The 24,988-nt window shown below is 43.2% G+C and overlaps 1 protein-coding gene across 3 annotated transcripts; it reads right to left on the bottom strand.

The window, feature by feature from the left end:
- Positions 1-227: 227 nt before the first annotated feature.
- On the bottom strand, positions 228-24,345 carry CALU (calumenin). Of its 3 annotated transcripts, XM_090041284.1 has the most exons (8): positions 24,199-24,224; positions 22,226-22,310; positions 16,175-16,411; positions 11,041-11,234; positions 6,252-6,418; positions 5,229-5,289; positions 3,589-3,788; positions 228-2,932 (listed from the first exon to the last, which is right to left on the bottom strand). In XM_090041284.1, exons 3-8 carry the CDS (start codon positions 16,393-16,395, stop codon positions 2,828-2,830), a joined length of 948 nt encoding a protein of 315 aa, XP_089897410.1. In that variant the 5' UTR covers positions 16,396-16,411; positions 22,226-22,310; positions 24,199-24,224; the 3' UTR covers positions 228-2,827. The 3 variants fall into 3 exon arrangements, with proteins under 3 accessions (XP_089897410.1, XP_089897411.1, XP_089897409.1); XM_090041285.1 differs by lacking the exon at positions 22,226-22,310 and having other exon boundaries at positions 24,194-24,345; XM_090041283.1 differs by lacking the exons at positions 11,041-11,234; positions 22,226-22,310; positions 24,199-24,224 and adding an exon at positions 11,304-11,497.
- Positions 24,346-24,988: the final 643 nt, after the last annotated feature.

Here is a 24,988-nt window from a genome sequence, read left to right as displayed (position 1 = left end):
GGTGCTATGCTTTCTAGCTATGGGGCAGGCTTCCCATGTACTTTAATAGGTTAGAGAAGAATTTGCTTAGGGCAATTAGAATAGAGACAATCCTGCCTCACACAGAGGCTGGACCAGATGCCAAGTCCAGAGGTCCCTCCCAACCTCACTTTTCTGTGATTCTACAGCACAGACACTCATGCTCCTTCCCAGGCCCTGAAGCCAAGGGATGACAGTTCAAACGGGAGTGAATGCAAACAGTTTTATTGAGACCACCATTCAGGTACCATCTGAGGCTGCTCTAAAACTCAGTTTACATTGTTAAAAAAAAAAAAAATAATAATAATAATAATAATAATTAAAAAAAAAATCCTAGAAGACTAGTATTGATGGAAACAAACACCGCTGGGGTGCCATCTGTTTTTCACCAGCTTTACATATGCTTGGATAAGATACAGTACAAGTGAGAACACATAAGTTGCACAGTGGCAGAGCTCTGAAATGGGCAAACCTTTCCTGCTGCTGCAGCTATGGGTTCAGTTTTCCTTCACTGATGGGAGAAAATTTTAGTGTTCATCAAAATACATTAAAAAAAAAAAATCTGTCTGAACATTAAAGCGCAGATGGAAGCTGTGAGAGCCTCCTCTGGACAGCTCTCCATCAACGTATGGCAGCTGGCTTTAAAGCCCTGGCCAATTTGAAGTAGGGACAGCCACCTAGGTCAGGTTACATGGATGTGGTGGGAGAGGAAGAAGTCAGGAAGCACCTGATTTTGTTTTGGAAGGAAGGCTCAAATTTTTCTAGATGTGAAAGGCTCAGGCTGTTACCTACTCAATCCTACAGCCCCACCTGGCTCCCCTTCCCAGGCCACTATCCTTCTCCAGGGCTTTTCCTGGCTGCCCAAAGCCACGAAGTACATCCAGGAGCTGTAAGGTCCACATTTCAGGGGTGAACACCAAAGGCACAGAAACCATACACGTCATATACAACGATGATTATTGGATTTGCTCTCTCAAGTTATATTAAAAAAGTGTTATTTTTAGAAAGTTACATGAAATACTAGAAGTATACACAATGTCTCAGCTTTTTATCTATTAAATGACCAATCCAATCTGAAGGGGGACAGAAAGTCCATGTTTATTATGGCCCAGGGCCTAGAGGCCTGTAGCATTTGCAGGACACTGCAATGAAGGGATTTCAGTTTGCAGCTACCCCCTTCACCATGCCCCATGCACGACAAGTGCGAGCAACTCACCAACTTCTGCAAATCGGCACTGAGTAACAGCCACCAGCACAGGACAAACGAAACTTCACACGATGCTCCCCTATGTGGCTGGCTCTAACCGCTGTTCGCCATGGGTGAGGAATGCAGCATGAGACAATGCCTCAGCATGCTATGAAATAAGTGGTTTTATTTCTGAGGCAAGAGAGAATATCCCTAGCAAAGCAAGCAGCACATGGTTAGAAATCCTCAAGGAGATCAGAGGCTGCTGTCTACATGCTCCTTAGGAGGAAGCACACAAGGGGGAGCTTCTCTTTCCATCTTTTCCTGGAGCCTTGCTGTTTTCTTAGCTTCTTTTAGCACATTTTACAAGGGGATTCCTATGTGGAAAACCCAGCCCTGTTTTTCTGGTAAGTAAAGGCACTTCAGTGATGCATGATTTGCAGAAGGTGAACAGTTTACACAAGAACTGAAAACCATCTGGCGTCTTTCCCCCAAACTCCATGGAGCAAGCCACAGGCAGACACTTTGCTACTTCCTTATGGGACCTATGCAGATTTCCTTGCTTTTCTTACTGCTTCCCTTAATGCAACATGCACGGTTCACACATCACATCAGTTCCTTGCTTTATCCAGAGCAACCAAGTGCAGCCACATGGTTGTGACCACGTTCAGGGAAGCCAGAAGGATCGAGAGAGTAACACAAAGAGCACTGATGGTTCCCAGGGGCAAACGACTCACACCAAGGATGCTAGCAGCATCTGCAAGACCGCCCTCTCTACCATGTACCTCTGCGTAGGAAGCTCCTCTCACATATTTTAGGAGTCAAACTACCTTAGGTTTTAGCCACTCATTCAAGAGGTCTGTGCTGGTTTATGGAGTAGCATCAGAATCCCTACTGCCTCGCAGCTACTGCTTTACTGTTTGCAAAGGTGGTCCAAAGGACAGTCAAGCATCTCCCCAGGTCCTACGGCACATCCAAAGACAAGAGAAGCCATTGGGCAAGCCTGGCCAAGCACAGCAAGACAGGACGCTGGGAGAATCTCTTGTATTGAAGGGAGTCCCAAGTACTTAGTTGGAAGCACGCTATGGGCTCCAAGCCAGTTTCCGCTGCAGCCCTCGGATCAGCCGAACTCAGGCCCTTCTCCCCCAGACAAAACTAGTGTCACTCCTCTTTGTTTTTTGGCCTTGTTCTCTGGCTTAAAAAAAAATCCTGTAGCTAAGTACATACAACGGTAAGGGGATAGAGGGTGGTGGGGCAGTGGGTAAAGGAGCTACCATTGCTCTACAGCTAAACATTTCAGGATATGTATTCTTCATTTCACACGGAACCAGAACAAATACAAAAATAAACAGAGCTCGTTAGACATCAAACAAAGTCTAAGTCTAAAAAAACAAAAAACAAAACAAAAAAAACAACAACCACCAAGTGTCATCATTAGAGTTGTTTGCAGAATACCAAAGTCCCCATCCCTTTGGGAAAAAAGGAAAAAAAGGACGGGATTGATTTTTTTCCCCCATCTCCTAGCCTGAAATAACAGTCTCAGTAGCGAAAACGTTTCTCATGTCAATCCAGATGCTGTAAAAAATAAATTACTTTGAAGAAATTGGTTTCTCTGTCCAGGCCTCAGAACTCATCGTGCCGTACTAAGGCCTCCCCAAAGTCTGTGGCCTGGCTCCCCACAAATAAGTCGTACTTGTCAACGATCTCTTCTTTGGTGAGTTTGCCATCCTGCAAGAGACAACATACAACCTCAGAGTCACAGTGCTATTTGTTCCCACCTTCCGTCATTTGTCTGGAAGTGCCTCCATATAGAACTGACAAGTACGGGTCAGACCACAGGACCCAGCAGCAGCCGACAGGGCAAGGGCAAACAGGGTAGGCCCAAATTTTTCCACCCTGGTTCTCTCCCTCTGCAGCTTCCAGCAATCAGAGGTTCAGGAAGTTCTGATTCTGAAGCTGCCACATTAGCAATCCTGCTCAACCCCAGTGAAAGGCCTTTCCTTTCAGACAGTGCTTCTCAACCAGGATGCCGTGACATACTGGGGTGCCTTGAAATCCTCTAAAGTGCACTAATATTGCATGGCCCCCAGAGGCAATATTAGGTTTGCCAACAGGATTCAAAAAATAAACCCAAAGATTTCAAATAGAAATCCATGCTGTTCTTCAAAGCGTTCAGACCTTTTTTGGTCTTTCAGTTCTTTGCAACAGAAAAGCCAACACCTGGCATTCTGAGGGGTGCCTCGAGTCCAAAATGGTTGAGAGCCATTCCTCTGTTGCAAGGCTCTACAGCGAGGCAGGCTTTAACTCATGCTTACCAGAAAAAAACTAAGCACATTGGGAAAGGTCAATTTGGTGCACCAGATACCAGTAGGAGCCCCTCTCACCTTGTTTTGATCCGACTCATAGACAAGATGCCGGGCTTCTGCCTCAGCATGATCATAGTCCGAGGGCAGGATCCAGTCTTTTGTCTCTTCCTTGTCCATCTTCCCATCCCGATTCTTGTCTCGGAACTCCACAAACTGCTCCCGCTCGGTCTTCACCCATTCGGGCTCATCAGCATCACCATCATGACTGTACATATCCCCTGCAGGAAGACACCAGAAGTATTATCCAAGAACTTGCCTCACCAAGGCAGGGCTGCTAACAAACTGCAAGGGCACGTCACTCAGCTAAGAGCAGCTGCAAGCTCCTGCCTCATCTTTAATAAGAAACTGCAGCAATGGAAACAGCAGATCCTAGCATTCAGCACTAGTTCTGACTAATCAAGAGCTACATACCCTGCAGCAAATGCTTTACAGGAGAACACAGACCCTAAGTAACAGCGCCAGATCTAGGTCATGCAGTGGTGCAGTGACACCCCCCCCCCTTGATTCCTTCTCTGTCCGAACTTTAAAACCACTGCCTGGAAAAGCCAGCAGCATTCCTATTCAGGAAGCTGAGGGTGTCCATTGACTTCGTGCCTCATTATAAATCTTCCCAACTCCTGCTGCTCTAATTCACAGGTGATTATGACACTTTTTTTTTTTTTTTTTTAAAACAGCTTTGATGTCCCACTGTTCAATCCACCCAATTTTGTTGTGTGAGCTACTCCTGGTAGCATCCGTCTCCTATTTCACAGCCCTGAAAACTATTTTTTAACTCTAGATAAAACTTTAACTCGGGTATGGTCATACTAAACTCAGATGTAGAGATGACTGATAGTGAAGTACTGGAGGTACTGTCGAGGCATTTAAGACAACTTGAGTTTGTTTTATGAATCTGAATAAGAGATGTACATTCAGCTATAATTAATACAGGACTAAGGAAAAATATCTTGTGACTAGTTTTCTTGCCTAGTCTGTTTTTATAAATTTAATCTAGCAAATCAGTGCACATTGCACTAAATTTATATTTGTTTTGGCTTTAATTTTAAACTGAGTGATGTAGTCCCAAGCCCCTAGCATATTAGTAAAGCTTTTAGTTTTTCTTTAATTGGAGAAAAATGTGTTATGCTACATGTCCCTTTTCAAAATCCTAGATCTGCCCATAACAGGTGACATCACACAACTATGAAACTGCACTCTCTCCTAACATCAGCTAAAGTCCATGTAGCCACCTGGTTTCTCAGGCAGAGTCCAGACAGTGAAGTTTTAAAAACATCCTTTTAGATATTTATAGAAGAATGTATGATGTCTTTTTCTCCACTGGACAGAAGTGGGGAAATCTTTCCCTGCCTGGAAGTAAGAGTTAGTGTGGCAGCTGTGCTGTTATTTATTCCCACCAGGAGAACAAGGATGTCCTGAGAAATGAAGAGCAAAACACTTGGTTTCAGTTCCAATGTTGGGGTGGAGAGGATGACACATTATAAAGCCCCAGATGGTTGGAGGAGAAAAGCAAAGGGGAACAGCTGCTCTAGGCTGAACTGGCAGTACTATATAGCAGGCTCTAAGAAAAGCTTCATTGGGAATAACCTTTTACCATGCAAAGAAGTGTACGATGCCTCAGGTGCTCACTTCAAGGAAACTGATCTTAAGGAGCTGCTTACCAATGTACTCTTCCAAGTCAATGAAACCATCTCCATTCTTGTCAATATCTTCCATGGTCTCCTACGGGGGGGGGGGTGGAAGGAAAAAATGGTTTAGTTGGAGGTTAAAAAGATGCTCCCTCCTGCATGAGCCGAGGGGATTCCTTCCTCAGCATCCTGTAGACTAACAGCTTGGCTAGAAGGAGATGGAGGCAAAGGAAATGAGGCCAAAGGTATCAAAAAGCGTGAATTATTTCAGAGATTTGGAGAAAGATGGAATGGAAAAAGAACTAAACCAAAATGCTGTGTGCTATGGGCCACTTAAAAAGCTCGCTTAGTGATTAGATACAGCTAATTTTAGGCAAGCTGTAGTACAGATAAAGAATAAAAATAGGCACATGAATATTAGAGTAGCATCTATCAGAAACACTTTTATATTTTACCTTACTAAGTTTCTTGATATTTTAAGCAAGCAAGAGTATAAAATAATCACGTATGCCTTGAAATGTTAGCTCAGGATTGAAGAGAAATGGTTCTAGCTGAACTGCCCAATTTTAAGTGTACTCTGTTTTCTAACTACAGTTCAAAATTAAGTTGTTAGGAAGGTCCTACCCTTAACAGGCTGGCCACCTGTTCAAGGCTTTTTAAAACTTTAGGATAATTTTACTTTCAAGCATCAGTAAGACTGTTATTCATCAATTAGTTATGTACTTTCTAAAGTTTTAATGATGTGCTTTGTCTGTCATGTAGATCCTTTCTGTATTTCGTTGCTGCATTCACTATTATAAATTTAAATCCGTTTGTATTTCATTTTGGTGGGACTGGCTCCTTGAACCTTTCTTGGCACTCAGACTGTGTCAATAGCTCCCAGCCCTTGCAGTGTGCATAGCAGTGCTACATGAGGACCAAGAACAAGTTTAAACTGAAGTGATGCATGTTCTAGCCATTAATCAGCAGGCTCTCAAACTGCCTCCGCAAAACAGCTGCGCATGTTACTCAGTGCACTGTCCTCTCCAGTCACCAGCCAGATGCCAGGACTCTCACCTGTACCACTATATCTTTCATGTAATCATATTCTTCTGGATGCAGAAAAGCAGTAAATTCTTCCTTAGTAGCAATCAAGTCTCCATCCTTATCAGCCATTTTGAACCTTCGTTCATCCCTTGTCATCATCTGTTTATAGTTAAACCCATCATCGGGGTCTGGGTCATCTGTGCAGGAACAGAAGAGTTAGAGCCGTATCAGATGCCAGATCTCATTCACAGGATAATTGCCCCAACTTTAGAGTCTGTGCCATGCTTTTGCTCTCAACTGTGTACACAAGACTCACAAAGCTTGTGCCAGGTGAGCCCAACCTCACAACCCAGAATCAGTGGTCACAGTGAACACTTGATCCAAATCCAAAAACTCCACCTACATTGCACAAAGCAGAAAAGATTGCAAGCAGCTTCAAACTTTAAACAGGAGGGCAGCATAAACATGACATGCTTCGACTTACTGAGCCGAGACCTCTTTGATCAAAGGTGGAACAAGGTACTTGAACCCGTCATCTCAATGTGCTTTCTATTCTTTGTAGTGAAGATCAGAGGTTGTGGACTAGATTGTGGGCATTTCTGAATTACAGAACGTAACAGCACAATGTTCTCCTGCCAACAGGCCATATTCATAGTAAAACAAAACTATCTGGCTACTCCTGCATCTGCACTTGAGTACCTGAAGTTATGGTGACTCAATTTCATAGATTTCTAGGGTTGGAAGAGACTTATTAGATCATTGAGTCAGACCCCCTGCTCTGGGTAGGAAAGAGCGCTGGGGTCAAGTGACCCCAGCCAGGTGCTTGTCTAACCTCCTCTTGAACACCTCCAAGTTAGGGGAAAGCACTACCTCCCTTGGAAATCTGTTCCATATTCTGGCAACCATAAAAAATTTCTTCCTGATGTCCAATCTAAATCTACTCTCCTGTTTGTAGACACCCAATTTAATTCAGCCTCATTAAAATTTGAATGTTGCAAGGGAAGCGATGCTGACAACAGTATATTTTAGTTATCAGTGAACACTTAAGGAGAACAGACATTATGCTGTATCATTAAAATATGAACAGCTGGTCTACAGTCCCGTGTCAGTTTAGCCACAGGGTAGGATCGTGGCTTACACATGGATTTCCCTTTTTTTAAAAAAAGGGCATGACATGCTACACTGAATAGTTACACTCAAAACATGGTATTTTACTGCCATGAATGCTTGCATAAAAGATACAGGATCTGGAAAGCTCCAAGCACTAGATTATTGGACATTTTACTTCCAAATGGTCAGTCCTTTAAGAGTTGTCCTATACTCCTGATAGTGGCCCAAATACACAGGAGGGAAGTACAAGTGACCCCATTTTCTACAGCTGGGTGCAAACATGTTCAATTCACACTGAGTTACAAAAGTGAAGCTATGTGGCTGCTGAGTGAGGTAGAAGGAACAAGGCAGTTTAAAAAATGAGTTTCTTCATAAATTTAGGAGAAAGGGGAACTCTCAATAGAAAAAAAAAAATGTATCACACCAAATAATTTAGTGCAAGGAAAAAAGCAGCAGCTAAAAAATAAATGATCAGTTGGTTCTGTAGTCCTATACTTGGTGCTTGCTCAGGTCATGCTAGGAGTAAAGTGCTTAATGAAATACTTTCAGACTGCTATAACCATTCTCTAGCATGGTTGCAAGAAAAAGTTTAAGTTCACTTTTGGAATCAAAGCAAGTCTTGCCATTTTGCAGTCGCTGGCTTCATTCACATAACTGGTTCACGCACAAAGCAAAACCATAGCAGAAGCATGAAAGAATATTCAATGTGTGCGTCTACAAAAGTCAATTAGTGGTGCTGCTGACACTGCGGAGACACCATCCACCACTGCTCTTTAGAAGCTCATTTGGCCAGCTCAACTGTACCTATAAAGACTATTTGAGAGAAAGTATGGGGTGAAGGACAGACAACAGCAATGGTATCATCAGGGCTTACAGTATCTAGAGATGGAACAGAAAGTAGGCCCACCAAATATTAACATGAATATGTATGGAGATCATACCAAGTAAGAGCAGGTACTGGGTTTTGAAGTCTATACAGGAAGCTAGTGACTCTATAATTATAAAAAGTGAATTTGCCAGTATTAAAGAACTTGAACATTAGCAAGTATAATAAAAGCCTCAAGCTTTAGAGAGGACATCTCTAAACCCTGTATTCAACAGGAGGTTGGGCCTGTTTGCCACTGAAACAGTGTTCAGTGTAGGCCCATAGAAATACCCTTCGCCTTCAAGGGTTATACACTAAAGATGGGATATTTGGAGGCATCTATATTCAGGGCATTGAGCTGACCAGCTCTGTATTAGAGTTTACTACAAAATTCTGGTCACTTAGGGTGTAAATAAAGCATTGCCTTTGTGCTGCCTAAGAAATGTTATGTCCACACCATTTGTCATGGTGCAAGAGCCCAGATTTGTGGCCATGACAAGAAGTGGTAATAGTCACTGCCACTTTTATTGTGGCAGGCATCTGTTTGCTTTGATATGAAAGTCTGAACAGCATGAAGCTACCCTGCTCTTCAGCCAGCTTGGACAGATGTTCCTGATCCTGTATGCCCTGGGAGTTCCCACATAGGATTGAGCCCCTCCAGCCCCAGAAGTACCTGCCCAGCTTTCCTCCTATGAAATGCACCCTGGAGGTTCCCTAGGGTGCATCTCTCTGCAAGCAGGGAATAAGTTGCCCATCTTGTAGGATCAATGGGCAACGTACGTTTCACCCAATGAAGCGGCCTTGATACATGGGGCATAGATACACTGGGGCACAGCTGATATGCTTCATTTGGCAACATCTGTTTCTACCCCTAGAGAAAACAATAACAACGAAAATCTAAAACTGTTTAAATACTGGATACAAAAGTCTACCAATAAGCCAAAAGAGCTACAGCAAAGGAGGATGGTGTCTCAATGCCCATAAGGCAGATGCATGTTCTTAATTAGAGAAGAGCATCTGTTCATTTTTTGGCCATGATTCACAAGTTTAAGAGTAATTTCCAGTTCTGTCCACGTCAGCAAGGAAAGAAGAAACTGTCAAATAGTGAACAATCTTCTGGGCTACAAGTGCACTGCAAGAAGTAGTTCCTGATTAACCTCAGTGGGCAGTAAAAAAAGTTATGCATGGACACATAGCTTTGCTAGGGAGTGGAACACTAAAACAAGAGGAGACTGAAGTATTTTTAAGTGCATCAGATCATTAGCTCTTAGCAAGGAAATGCCAGGGTGCGGAGATGAAAATGAACACAGCAATGCAATTCAACGTAATGGTTGCATCAGTTTGGCTGGGGTACTGAGAGGTATGTTGCTTATTTCAAGTTAATGTTCATGAGCTCTCAAGACCCAGTGCCACATGCATGACAAGTGAGAACTGTTTGGAGTGAACTGCATCATGAGGATAATTTTTTTGCAGTCCCACATCTGCAGATCTGGTGTCAACTATCACCATCCAACTGCAGAGACTTCAAACAGAAGCCACGAGGGCCTTTCAAAAGGAGTAGAAATAGCTTCCCTCTATAGGAAGCCCTGCCAAACTTTCAAGATCAGTTACCTCAGACCTTCCAGCACCAAAAGGAAGTGCTGTGGAGCCCAACAGAAGTCTGGGACTTACCCTGTCTAGCAAGTGGTGTAGGACTTGGTTTCCAGCCCTAGAGCAAAGGCTGCTTTCTTAAGCTTTAAACACACTGTATTTTTTCAAAGAAAACAGGCAGCTGAAACTGCCCAAGAGGACCGAGTGGCAGAAACATCTCCCCAGGGGAAGTGGCTTTGCCAGAAGATTGTGGCTGTAGTGCCCAATACTCCCAGAAAGAACGTGGAAAGCTTCGTTTGTTACAAAATCCCTGCAGCAGTCACACCGCTTGGCAAAGCCTACCTCATTAGCCCATGCATGTTCACAATGCTAGTAAGAGGCTCCTGCCAGTCACCCTCTACTTCAAAACAGCCCCAGAACACCTTCCCCATATCTAACCCTATAGCTCCCAAGCCTCTGCAGATCTCTAGTACATGATAGCTTCCAACAGTTGCTGCTGCTAGCCTCCCTCTGCTACTTGGCAAACTGATAAAGAAGTCTGCAAGTGTTGTAGGGTCACAGCCAAAAGAGTGGGGGAACTGAAAGAGAGGGGTAGATACTGGAAGGGAGAAAGGAGGTAACACACTTTCTGCATGTTTAAAAACTTGGAGATAAAAAAAAAAAGGACAAGTTAAATTTCATTAATCAGGAATGTAGCCAATATTGAAAATGCCAAGTTACCCACACTTTAAGTAAGCAAGTACAGCAGGGGCTTGCGACAGCATAGCTGACTTTCTAGTCACCAGATACTGTTGCAGGGACTATAAAGTCCCAGTGGCTTAAATACTGAAAATGAAACAAGAAATGCTAAACAGTTATCCCAACAACCTTGATTTAAAAGCACCAAGATGATTGCTCAGATTGAATTTGGACTGAGATTTAAAGTTGAAAGCATCAATAAAGCAGAGTTAAAGTTGAATCCTCAAACAAGCTTCACCTTTAAGTTTCTTCATGCTTTTCCCATTTTTTTTTCTTAGAATTTCCTTTTACCAACACAAACTGCCTTCAATTAACTTGCATAGGAAGAGAAATTTGGCTAGCGGATGTGCACGGGGTGCTAGCCACACAACTGAAGAAAGCATCTGGCCAGACTGGAGTCAGCGTTTCCATTGCCTGCTGACTTCCAGGCCAGAGCATGCACTCTCAGGTCCGTAACACATCTGCTTTATTGATCAGAGCCCACCACATCTGCAGGTTTGACATCTTGCCCCTTACCCAGGTAAGTGCCATATGTCACGTTTCTGTACTCATCCCAGGAGATTAATCCATCTTGATTCATGTCAAACTCCTGCCACTGGCGTTCGACATTGTCATACACGTACTTCTTCTGGGCCTTCTTAATCCAGGCTTTCAGCTCCCCCTCCGTCACAAACCCATCCTTATCCGTGTCTATTTTACCTACAATCATTCTACAAGACAAAACAGCAAATTTCAAGTGCCAGCTCCACAACACTTTCACTCCAAGAGCAGAAACCTACCTAAGATGTAGCCGTAGGTGGCATTTTTATACTCTTCCCAGGAAATGAGGCCGTCCTCATTGAGGTCGTGCCCCTTCCACTGGCGCTCTACATCCTCGTAAATCCACCGTTTTTGTGCAATTTTAATCCAGTCTTTGAGCTCTTCCACAGTTACAAACCCGTCTTTGTCTTCATCTATTTTACTTACAATCTTTCTGTAGAAAATGCAGAAAAATCCAGCAAAGGTTAAGAGAAAAATAAAGGCTCCATTTCTACTCAGCAGAGCTGTGCATTCTCAGTGGTGATACACTGCACCTTTCTGTAGGAGTGAACAAATCAGTTCTGGATCTCAGTTTTGCAAACTGCCAAAAACTGCTATTCAACCTAACACCACTCTAAACCAATCAGGCTAATCACGGTTTTAGATAGGATTATTCCCCCCTATTCCCCAAATGCAATGCAAAAATGGAGACAGCAATGTTGCCTTAGTGCATCAGGTTACTAGAACGCTGACTTGTTCACTCCAAGGCTGCCCAGTTTTTGTATTCTTCACAAAATGAGTCTTAAAAATACAACATCCTCCAATAGCTCTCAGAGAAGTCCAGCTCTGCATTTTACTGCTACTTTAGTTTGCGAATCAGACTTCTATGTTAAAAAAAAAAAAGACAGCACTAGTAAAGAAATACAAAAACCAAGCTGTGCAACCCCAGCCTGTTTCCATGCCGAAGCCAAGCAAAGGTGTTAGAGATCCTACCGGAACAGAATGATGAAATGCTAGCACACTGATATCACAGATCAAAACATCCAAGTGTGATGCTCACCAATCTACAAAGCAAGAGATTAGAGATGTGTGGTTTATTAAGCACAAATCTGAGACTGTACTTTTTTAAATGGTGGCTATGAAAACCCAAGTGAAGGAGTGTAAAGATATTTATTTCCAGATCTTGGCAGATTGATGTTTGTACAGAATTTTGAAAACAAGACTTCCTACAGAAGTACAAGTATGACTAACAAGGTTATTAAAGCAAAGGGGGGGGGGAAAAGAGACGAGCAGCAAGAAGGAAAATGACATGCAGGAATCACTGTCAAACAAAACTAGAAATACAGAAAAATATTCCTGCTCATCTTCAGTTTTACTTGTTGCAGCTTCAGAAGATTAAAATTTAGGCCAATGATTTCAATTTATTTTGACTCTTAAAAGTATTTTTAAAATTACATTTGCATTAAAACTAGGCATTTCAAACAGAATTAATTTAAGTTTCTATATATTCCTTTATTTAAATGTCACCTCTCACAAATTTCTTGTACAATATTATAACTAAACTCTTATCTTCATTCGTGCCGAAATCTAGAGGGCCCAGCCAGAAAGCACTGCGTTAACTCCACTTTCTACAAGTGGAACTATCATCACTCATCTTGCAAACACCTAACAGGCTCGAATGCTGGCATTGCTGTGAAGGACAATGAGACGCTGAAACATTTATAATGGGAACTGACACCTGAGGACTGAAGTCACAGGGAACCAATTACTCCTCCTCAAAAGATGCAGAACTGAATATTAATCAATCATACAACATGAAATGTTTTACAGATGAAAGAGGATACCCCCTAAACGGTAGACTTGCCCCCCCTCCATTCTACACATCTAGGGACACGATCTTCTGAGGTGAAGCAACATCTCATCCTCCGCATTATGCATGACTGTTACTTCCATAACCACTTGGCAAGAGAGTGCACAAAGGGCCTGATCCCAGTGGTGCCTTCCCAATTACTTTGTTAAGCGCAAGATTAGCTCTTACAGGCAGAGCTTTGTATCAGCAAATCAAGGCAAACTGGTGCTTAATGGTAAGTATCACAGCTGTCAGGACATTATGCTGCAGTTATTTTGTGTAGTTTGCAGCTGGGTTTGGCACACACACTTCTCTCTCCCACTAGCTAATGTTCTGCCTACCAGGAAAGGTAGCAGTCTGCAGGATCTTGTTCACATAGCATTCTTTGCCTCATGCTTCAGGTAACTTAGGAAAGTGTTGCCCAGTCCAGGACTGCAGTCACATTCAGACCACGCAAAGCAAGACAAACCATTCCAAAGCAGATCTGCTCAGTCTGTAAGAGCATGGCAGGCCACAAGAAGCTCTACTCACAGGCTGAATACCACTGCAATCGGTCATGAAAGATAACCCTAAAAGCAGTGGCTCTGCACAGCAGCGCAAAGCATTGCTGCAAAAGCTTTGGGACAAGAATCTCTCAGTAGCAGAGGCCTGGAAATACTTCCTTTTATTTTTATAGAAGGTGCATTTCATTACCAATGACCAAGCATGAAATTCATGAAAAACATTAAACCAATTCAGATTCAAGAACTTAAGAGAAAAGTGCCACTGCAACATAAAACAGGTAGAGTGTCCTAGAAAGGGTGGGTGGAAACAGCCTGATATCTTCTCAGAAAGGAAATTTCAATCTGGCCCTCTTTCCACTTCCAGTGCTTTCCAGAAGATAACTTAGCAGAGGTGTAACATTAAGATAAAGTGAGGATGAAGCCTGGAGAGCAGCCCTGGCAGGCAGGATTATGCACCCCCCTCTGCAGGCTCCAACCAGGTTTCTAAGCTGCAACTCCCTCCTGCACGCGCTCATGTTTAGCAGCCTCCTGATGTTTCTCAGTGGGCCACTGCCTTCATAAAAACAAAACAAAAAAAAGTGCTAGTTTCATTTTAAAGCTGACAGCCCAAAATACACTGTTATATAAGCACTGACAACCACCTTCTTTCTGATAAGATGTTACAGGCTGTCAGCTTGGCATCGGCACCAGAAGCCAAGCACCCTGAAAAATTACAAAGAGAGTGAGCTGGTGCAGGAAGACATACAGGCTTCATTTCCAACATTTTTTTCCTTCCTAGGCTGCTGTGCAACAGGGAAGCAGTGTGTTGATTTAAGCAAGCAGCAGCTCCTTCAACAGCTTTCTAAGCCAGCTTTCCTGAGCTGGGACAAGCACCTGAGACAGTGGCTTTAAACTGGACCTCTGTGTTAGAAGAGATTTCCTCAACTGATGGGTTAATACCGAGGTGGCCATTTCTAGAAAGCTTTCCTATGACCATCTGGTACCAGTCAACATCGAGGACAGTGCACAAGACAACACAGGCTATTGGTCTCATGCAGTATGATAATAATTAAGTTCCCGTCTTCCAGACTCTTCATGGAACTCCTATCTAGTGCATGGAGCAACAGATAAAGGTAAATAAGGCATGAGCAACAGCTAAATGCTTGAAAACTGGCATTTGAAACAAGAAATTTCATAGAACAAGTGACTGGGTTTTAGCTGGCATCAGTGAAAATAAATGCAATGAGTATTCCCCTGAAGAGGCACTCAGGTAAGTTTATGCTAGAAATTTGGCTTTCTACAACAAAAGAAAGAAAGGTTTTGCAAAGTCTGCTAGAAAAGACTGAGCTCTTTTTAAAAGTAAGCCTTTAGACATTTGCATTCAAGGGTTTCCCACTGAATCTTTGCGCCCTGCATGTTCCATTTATGTCCTAAGCAAAAGATACACACCAGCACCTGAAATGTCTCTGAAGCCAGCTGTCCTGTTTTATGTCAAAAAGCATCCGAGGACAGAGTATTGCATTATCTGTTCTCAGAGCACCCCCATACAATCACAATGCAGGAATCAAAACCAGCCACATTCATAGTAAAAACTGGTACATTTACTTACTAACCTGACAGAAAAGCACAAAGTAAAGAATAAAAGACAAAAGGAAGTTTAGATTGCAATGCTAGTGCTAATGCCACAATAGCATTTATTGGTGTTTTGGGACAACGCATCTTGTAGCTGTGCTACAGGGTCATTTGTATGGCTTTAGAAATAGGTTAGACAAAGACTTGGAAGGGGTAGTTTGGATAGGGAAGATCCTGCCTCCAGGCAGAAGATCTGGTCCCTTCTAGCCCTACATTTCTATAATTACAACAGATTATAAAACATCACTTTGATAAAGGACTGTTTTATAAGAGACATGATCTGGCAAAGCAGGAAGCCTGTGCGCAGAAGAGCTACAAAAGAAGAGGCCTCACAAAATGACCCTTCTACAAAATCTTTCACAAGAAATTAGGACTAAGCTTCACAAAGTAAAGCTAAATTTAAAAGTGAGTGGTGACAGCTGCAGCTCTTTGATGCTTGGGACACTGCTGTGCCCCAGCTCCTTCTAAAGGTCCTACTCAGATGTCATCTATGATAATCAGTGAGAAAGAAAGAAATAAAACAAAAAATAATTTAAAAAGGCATTAGTCTCACTAGCTTGTGTCCTGGATACATTCTTTGTGGAACAGTTAGCAGCCTTCAAATTGAGAAGCAGCAGCATAGCCAAAAAAGCCAAGTGATGCCAGAAAGTTTTAGTTTCCTTTAAGCCAGAAGCCAAACTTCATTCAAATGACAGCTTGCCAGAAGCTAGTTACAGTTAGTACAATTTAAATGTTCAAATGGCAAGTGATGTGTCTGCTGATTTAGACAGTGCTTACTGGCAGGTTATGAGGCACTCAGAAATTACAAGGCTAGGCATACAATGCTTTAGCTTGATGTAACCAGCAAGAGCCATGCTGCGCAAGACCCTCATCTCCCCAGGCAGCATCTCCATATCCAAGATGCAAAAAGCTGCAGAAAAGTGGTGCAACTTCAGTTGGCATTTGTCCTATGGAAGATATTTCAGCTACTGCTGCCTCACGAGCAACATTTTAAAAGATGTAGGTTTAGCACATTTGTGCCAAATGGCTGTCTCCTATGCAAGAAACAACATACCCAAGCTCCAGGATTTCATTTTAAAGAACAAGATCACAGTTTTGGAAGAGGCCACAAGAGTAAAAAATAAGTTCTTGTCCTTAATGAGATCTTTACTTCACATTGTTTCCTTACCCAAGTCTCTCCTTGCTTTCCTCTGGAGTCAGCTGGTCAAAGGTCTTGGCTTCATCAGCACCAAGGAAAGCATCATGGTCATAGTCAAAATTCTGGGCATCATCATGGACCTTGTCGCTAAGCTGGGGGTCGTGGTGAACCCGGTCCTTCTTCTCAGTGGGCTTGCTTAAGATGCAAACCAGACAAAGGGACAGGTACACGAGAAACTGAGGAAAACTCATGACGATTCTGATGAACCTTTGGGATATTAAGAGAAGAGCTGGTTAGGTTTTCAGGGAGCCTATCTATTCTTTTCCAGTTCAACAGTGAAGGGAGGGACCTCATTATATAACCCTGAAATTGGTCTGACCAACCCACCCAATATAAGCAATCACCACAGCCTACAAGGGGAGCCAATCACACTCCACAGATCTGCCTTCAGTGAGACTCTTCTTTGACCTATAAGCAGGCCACCAAACTAGTTTCTCCACATAGCTTTTAACTTGATTAGCTGTAATTAGTGTGTTTAATTTACCAAATCTATGCAACTGATTTTACTGGTTTCCAGGTGCAAATGGAAGCGTTCTGTGCAAGCACCTTAAGTGAAGCTAGTTTGCATACTACACACAATACTTTCTGCTCCCAGAGTCTTCTGGATTTTCACCACTGAGACCTAGAAACTACTTAACTGCACCAAAGTTTAGTTTGGGGCTGATCGCCGGAAATAACTCAAACAAATATTGTGATCAGCTCAGAAGGGGTAGAGGTTAGCAGCACTTGGATACTACAGCAATCGGTTGATTATGTGCATAGACCGCAGTAAGAAAGACGAGTGCCTCCAGAACTGTGGAAATGCTCACTTAACTCTAATGTTCAACTCAGCATGGTACCATGATTCCAGCTTGACTTATTAGATTAAGCAATAATGTTTAGCTTTTACAGCAACAATAGCCCTACTTGTCACTGCCCCAACAAATCTAATGCAAATGCATTAGAAAGTGACTCTACGCTGTTTATTTTGAACTCAGGGGGGTTAGTTACATGATCCCCAAATGCTAAAATTTGCATTTAAATACTCTTCATACAGCTCCCTTTTATCTTTCTCCCATCACCCCCACCAAAAAAAAAAAAAGAGACTAAAATGGACTCATGAGCAAAAAACCAGTTGAGAATTGCCAGGTAAGATAGCGTCTCCTCTCTTCCACAAACATTTCTTGCTATGGCTTCATTTATTTAGTCAAGATCATATTCAGAAACACCAATACATGAACTCATCTCTGATATTCAAGTCCTTATTCTCCCATAAACCAGAAAAAATGAAAGCAAAGGCAAATTTACATAAAAAATAAAATCCTGCATAAAATGCTTTTAAAAACCATAAGCTCTACTCCATGGAAATTGAAGCGGTGGAAAAACTAGCCATGGCAAGTGAACCAAGAAGGCAAAGTTAAACAATTACTTGAGTCTTCTTGTAATGTCACAGGGTTTCTTTGGTCTTAATGGAGCATAACCACCTCACTGTATATTTGTTTAGGAATATGTAGGTTTGCAAAGCAAGGAATAATTAAAAACTTTGTAATAGTCAAAGGACTTATTTGTACAGTCTATTTGCCATATGAATCATTTGATGTTGTCAGGATGAAATGCAATGCCACATTCAAAGCAGCAGATCTCTAAAGCAGCAGCATCAAATGAAAGGTTATGATGACAGAAAAGATCAGAGGAATATAATCCTGCCATAGTAACTAATATTCACACCCAGAGGATATGAAATGAAGTGAAAACAAAAGGAACAAATCCAAATGACAAAGAGCACTATTCTACACATCTTCCAAGAACCAGACCTGGAGCTACTGGTTTTGGGAAATCTGCACTATCCTCACTCCCACAAATCGACAAGCATGCTGCATTTGTAAGTTATGAAGGTATTACTTATTACAACATATTCCTCATGTGGAACATGGAGTCAGTCTCTGGTTCCTGTCCATGAAGAGATGCAGGAGATGTGCAGATAGTCAGAGATAAGTAGCCTCAAGAGACTTCCATATAAAGTCCCTTACGTACAGCATGGACAGGAAGGCAGCAGCTCCAATTTAACCATTTTATGGATGAACAAGAGAACAGTCTGCACAAAGCTCTCCCTAGTGTACTTACACATCTCCTTGCCACAAGGAAGTTGGCAGGATTCACGTGTTAAGACACACAGAAAGGAGGAAAACATCCTGTTTGGTTTCACAGGAAAAAGACCAGCAGATTTTAAATGCACATGCCTCAAGCCCACAAGTCAAACATTAATGGCCAGATTTGCGGAAGGGCTGAAGTACCAGAAGTGGCATACCTGCAAGACAAAGATCTGCAAGACCCTGCCTAATCCTTTAGGCACCTAAAGGATTCTGTTACTGCACATGCCCAGGACCACCCCCATCCAAACACCAAGCAGCTCAGCTCTGCCAATCTCAGACCTAAACCTGCCTGAATGAGAAAGGAGGCAACCCTGCTCCAAGTTGCTCCTTAATCACCGAGCTATAGCTATGCCAACTTTTGCTCTTTCTAACCCACAAATCTTGAGCTCAGCAGGAAGAGAGCTCCCAAACTAGCCTCTTGCTTGGTTATTAATTAATAGGACTGTTTTCTGGGATGCAGGAGAGTGGGTCCGAGCCCCCTCAGGCTGAGGAAGATATTAAACCCAGATGCCCCAAGCCCTCTGCGAGCGCTTTAACTTCTAAGCCAAGGGTCAGCAACATTTTTGGTCAGAGTACCAAAAACACATGCACCCTTGACTTGTACGATGTTGGTGCCCAAGGGGCAGACAGTGGGAGAGCCGTGAGGGGCCCAATCCTTGTTGTGGCATTGCAGCCCCAGCCCCTATCCCACCATCTGCCCCAGAAGTGCACATACCAAGCAAAATGCCTTTGCATGCCATGCACTGGCACCTGAGTCAGGGGTTGCCTACCCTTGTTCTGAATGGTTTATATAAAGAGGGCAGTAACATCTCCTCTGGTAGCCATGTTAAAAGATAGAGTAAGCCCATCACCTGTATCCAAAGAGACAATTTAGGCACCTAATTTCAGACAAGGCTTTGGTCTGTTGATCTCATCTCACAGCTGCAGGAAGAGGAAAGGAATATCTGAAATCCCCTTGCAGCATTTCCTTCCTCCTCTGCCCCTGCTCAGTGTGAGGCTTGTTGCAAATCCTGCTTGTGCTTGCCTAATGGTCTCAATATTTTCTATAAGGAATGCAGATCCCCAACTCAGGACTGTAGAGTCAACTGTGGGGGTCAGGTGGCTACATCCCTTTGAGGATCTAGCACAGAGGGACTGGTACTAGAAGGAATCAGCTCTTTATTCTGGAACTGTTCAATGTGGAATTTCTCACATTTCCTCTTGCACATCAAGATGCATTACATGACTAAACAAGCCAATGGTCAAAACCACTACAGCAATTCCTATTTCCTATAAGAGTCTAATGCCTAGTTTGGCTGCTTTATGTCTGCTTTGCAAAAAGAAAGAATTGAGTCCTTGCATAGCAGATGGATTCAATCTGACTATGCTTCACTAACCTGAAGGGAAAACAAGAAGCAGAGGCATTTCTCCATTGTGGCTAAAGAAAAAAGATCAAGCATGACAATGACAGTGGCAGCGATTTCTCTCTTGTGCACTTGTATTTTTAAAAAATAAATAAATAAATCCAAGTTCCCCATCCCACCACCTGTCACATCTAGTCATATTTAGATCATAAGCTTATTTAAAACAGGGACTCATGTCAACAGAGGGCTCAACACAGAGAAGCTCCAAACCTGACAGGGATTTCTGGTGGGTCTACCTTATGATAACTAAATAGTATGAAGACTACCTCTGATGAAAATATGAGTTTAAATATACATGGTTAAATTAATTGCCTGTCCATATGCAAGACAAAGCTTCAGAGTTGTTGGTATGTCAAGGGATTTTTTTCAAAGCTGAATGCTGGAGTATTTGGAAAGGAACACTGTCTGGAAAGCCTCCAGGAATGTTTGGCGATCTCAGCTGGCTTCTGCAATATAAAAATACATATCACCCGAAAGCTGGAACTTGTTAATTGCATAAGCATTCAGGCATCCATCTAGTCTATGCAAAAGCACAGCTTCTCTAAAGAGGAACTAAACACTGCTAACATGACTTTCCAGACTCTCATACCATTGCATTTGATTTTTTTCCCCTTTAAGTCTGGAATACTGTGGCGATTGAAGTACTGCAGCACAGCTTCTGAAATGCTGATATCATTAAGGAGGGTAGTCACCACCACCATATTAGGCAAAAAGTGCTGCAAAGTCTGAATTGCTTTACAGACATCAATTCAGGCTTCTCAGCAGTTTGTCAATAAGCCGATTTTACAGATGGGCACACTAAGGCAAGAGATGAAGGACTTCCCCAGTTTGATTTTGCAAGTCCTGAATTAAGCTGGAAACAGAACTGAAATGCTAGTTCCCTGTACAGTGCTCAATCCATTACAATAATTATGAAAATCATTTAACACCTATAATGCTTTACATTTAAAATAATTTACAAACATGGGAATTGCCAGAGCAAATGGGTCAGAGAAAAGTATAAATACTCAAATAGTTTAACAACAATCCAAGAAAGCAGTTTTTTCCAAACTCCAAGCAATTAGAAGTTGGATTAATTCCTGAAGTTCAAGGATCTCTTTTAGAATTATTTATACTACTTAGCATGACTGTGGATATTTAGACAAGCATCTAATCTTACCACTAAGCTGCTGACTGCAGTATTTGTGGTTCATGTCATACCACAGCTTAATTAAGCACTGCATTATAGCAGATATTCTTTTATCAGGTTTATATTGGCTGCTTCTTAATTCACTTACATGCTCCGAGGTCTTCTATTATGAGAAAGGTTAAATGGGAACACCCAAATTACTTTCTCTACATGGTTTGTTACTTCTATTTTTATATTCAGCCACCCTCTCTTATCCATCTACTCTAAATAAGCTGTCCTACTCTTTCTTTCTGTTACTTCTATAGAAATATATCTACCCCCTAGTCCATTTTAACCCTTCTCCCTCACCTCTTCTGCTATACCCTCCTGGGAGCACTGTATTCACTTGGAGGGTAACCCCTTTGAGGTCTGTCCATACTATACCTCTGTTTTCAATTACTTTGTAACACTTTCCCTAGATCTTTTTACAATGACACAAACATGAGTATTTTGCTGCTCCAAATGTGCCCAAATCATGTGTACACCTACTTCCAATGCAGACGCTATGTTCTTAACACCTGTTGAATAGTCACGGCACCAATTCCAATTGCTTTAGAAGTGCCCCGCAGACACGCACTCAGGATGCTTCAAGAAACTAATACATTTTGGTACATCTTAATACAGATGCACTAGGTGCCACTAGTACCTGCCAAACTCAACACTGGTCATGTTGCAAGAAACGGATCCTGGTCACATGGCAAAAAGTAACTGTTAAAACAAATCCTAAAAGATAGGCATATGTCCAACTATTCTTCTAGTATGATGCAGCATTATATGCCAGTTTTATCCATGCTGGGTCTGGATCCTAAACATGTTCAGAATCAGAGTTCTGTTAACAGGCTCCTAACTTGTGATTTAAGCCCGAAAGGCTGCCACCTTCTTCTGTTCAGATGTTCATTTCATAGTAGTTGTCTCCAACCTAGCCAATCATGGACCCAGGATTCAAATATAATGCTCACTATTAGAAATCTTGTTCTAATTCATCATGGCAAGGAAAGAACAAGACAAGACATTTTTATTCAGAGTTATTACAAAGAGAATGGGAGGGGGGGAAGCAAAACCTAAGGACTCTGTAACAAACCAACAGGAAGACATTTATCTCCCCGAGGCTGTAATATGCTGTCACCAAATCATGATAATTAAGCCAGAAACCACTAACAGTATGTATACAACCAACAGCAGTCCAGTCCACAAAGCCACCTAGCAAATTATGGTGTGGTTCACCACCAAAAAAGAAGCAATAATTAGTGGCATGGAGTTAAGAAACATCAATTTGTGACAACAGGATCACAGGAGAATCCACCCGCTGAATTCTGACCTTTGTAATTGTTTGTTTTTGCAAATACCAGTTTCATCTTGCCAAAATGCGACAGGTCACCAACTGACTCATTCTTCCAAACTTCTGAAAGATAAAAAGTTGACATCTCGGAGTCTACCTGATCTTGCACACAAGGCAAATGACATCCTGACACTGTACTCAACTTGGTCTTTAATTACACTGATAATGATCCTCATGGTACAGCCACAACAATATTCCCCAGTGCCCTGAGGATCTGCCTTATCACGTTAACAAATATAAAAAGCACACAGCAATTCTGGCTGCAAGTCTGGACGGCTGCATTCTCAGCTGGCAGCAGAGGACAAGAAATGCTCAGTGCTCAGATGACCCTTCCAGTCAATTAAAAGATTTTTGGCTTGGAAAATGCTTCCATTTCAAAAGCTCAACATTATGACAAGGGTCACCGGGGATGTCTGGGGTCGGCCAGCAGAATTGTATGGAACAAACCCTCCACGAGAGGCACGGAAATTGTGAGAAGTGCAGAAAACCATATGCTGTAGCCAACTGCCTGCTTTATATGGATGGCAGTTTCACAATTCACTTTCCATCTCATGATGTAGTTTATACATCAGCTCACGGGCCCCTGGAGACATGAAACACCAGAGAAAATCATTTAAAAGGAACTTATGAGAGCACTACCCAGCTTCAGTCCCTAAGCTTTGCCTAGTTTTATTAAGCACCAATACAAGTAACTGGTAAAAAATTCACTATGGCAATTCAGACTGCCTGAGAAATAGTCTAATCACCTACACAAAAAGAAATGGAGAGCCCGAAAGGCTGCCACCTTCTTCTGTTCAGATGTAGGGAGCAATAAGAAATCCTGACTTATTGATTAAGAAATCTGTGCAAGCAGATGGATTTTTTTTCCAGAGGCAGACATCCCCTCAGTGTCTCTGGGGCTGATTCACAGGTCAACCTCCCGCTCACAATGCACCTAGTGCAACACACCCACAGTTACACAGCTCTTGCATCACCAGGGCCAGCAAACTGGGCAGCCACCCAAGACCTGGAGAGACAGTAGGCCCAAAAATGGTAAGTTTTTGATTATTAACATAATTATCTCTGGCAAAGGGGAGCTCAATACTAAAAGTTCACCCTGGGCCACCAGGAGCCTAGGTATGGTGGGGTACATCACCGTCAGCATTTGGGCCAAACATCCCGTGAGAAGCAGCATGTGAGCACCCAGACGGATGTGCTCTTTGTGGAGCTGGCTTTTCTCAACCACTGCTCTGAGGCCAAACCTACAAATGACACTTTATTAATAACCAAAGCCCTTGGCAACTTCAACCTTGTGTCATCTGCCACTTAAATAAATGCTGTCCACAGCAAGGGAGGAGAGAGAGAACAGAAACATTAGTGCCACGTATAAACACCGATACGAAAATAACTGCTCCTAAATAATTAAATCTATCAACTCTGGTGTGAAACCCCATGAAATATGAACTTTCTTTTCTACCCAGGAGAATTTCTGCTATCTTTTCTCCAATGCCCAACAAAGGGTGCACATGCCCAAAAGCTTGCAATGAAATAATCTTCTTTGCAAAAAAATAAAAAAAAAAACCTTGTTGGTCTAATAGAAGAGGTCACCTCTACTACAAGTCCCAAATCCTCTTAAGTTATGGATGGGTTGCCCTCCCTGTGCATTTTTTAACATTAAATTAAAAGCTGCAGGTTTTATAGAAATATTTAATGGTTCACAATCTTTTTCGTACCATGATTTGTAAGACATCAACAGCCCACCCCAACCCAGCGCCCCTCACCCCGGTGCTGGAGGCCAGGGAGCCCCAAGCAGCCCCCAAAAAAGCGGTCTCCGGCCTCGCTTAGGCTAGCAATTAGCTAACGAGCCGTTAATGACTGACCACTAAGTTCTCAATAACACCCATGGCCCGAGCAGGGGGTGGAGTGTGCGGGAAGGCTACCCCATCATGACCACGCCAACCCCATTACCTTCCCCGCCGCCGCTTCCAGCGCCTCTGCCACCCGACTTCCTGCCCGCCACCGGAAGTAGCACCGCCCCCCGCGCCGCGCCCAATCAAACGCCGAGCATTTCTCCGCCGCCGCCACGCACGGAGCTCTGATTGGCTGCGAAGCGTTCTGTGTCCCTCCCACCTCGCTCCTGCAGCCCCGCCCACGGCGAACTCAGCGCACGCCGGCCACTCCCCACTGCCATTGGCTGGAAAGCGCCACGTCCTCAGGCGCGCGCCGGCTGCGGCTCCGCCTACCCCCCCGGCAGAGGAGTTGGCGTCTCTGCGCTGCGCATGCGCGAAGGGGAGGAGCTAAGCCGAGGGATCGCGGGGGAGTGACAGTTAAAAAGGGCGGGAACATCCTCTCATGGCCACTACGACATCATGCTGTCACCGTGACGTCATGCTGTGAGGCATGGCACGTTGTACTGCCCTGCCTTGAGATCCGTTGATCATGATGGTGCGTTGTTGACTCGCGCTGTTTGTTCCCTGTTGAAATCCAGCCCCAAATGCCTGACGCCTCACGCTGATGACTCGCAATAAATACCTCGCCGTGCGCGTGGTCCGTGTTGGCCATCAGAGAGCGCGCGTCCTGTGACACGGAAATGCCAAATCGTGACATCCTGTCAGTAACACCTTGTGTCTTAAGTGTGATGGTCAACCCTTTGGCCCCAGCACTGCATGAATGGCAGAGGCCCATCCGGGATGGATCCCGCATGGATCAGGCCCCGCTAGGGTGGCCATCAAGGGGCCTCAAGAATAGAGGACAGTCGCATTT

Source organism: Crocodylus siamensis, chromosome 4 (assembly GCF_052110815.1).
Source record: "Crocodylus siamensis isolate JL-2025a chromosome 4, ASM5211081v1, whole genome shotgun sequence".
NCBI lineage: Eukaryota > Metazoa > Chordata > Crocodylia > Crocodylidae > Crocodylus > Crocodylus siamensis.
Note: the sequence above shows the minus strand (reverse complement) of the source record. Positions and strands in the feature narration are given on the sequence as shown.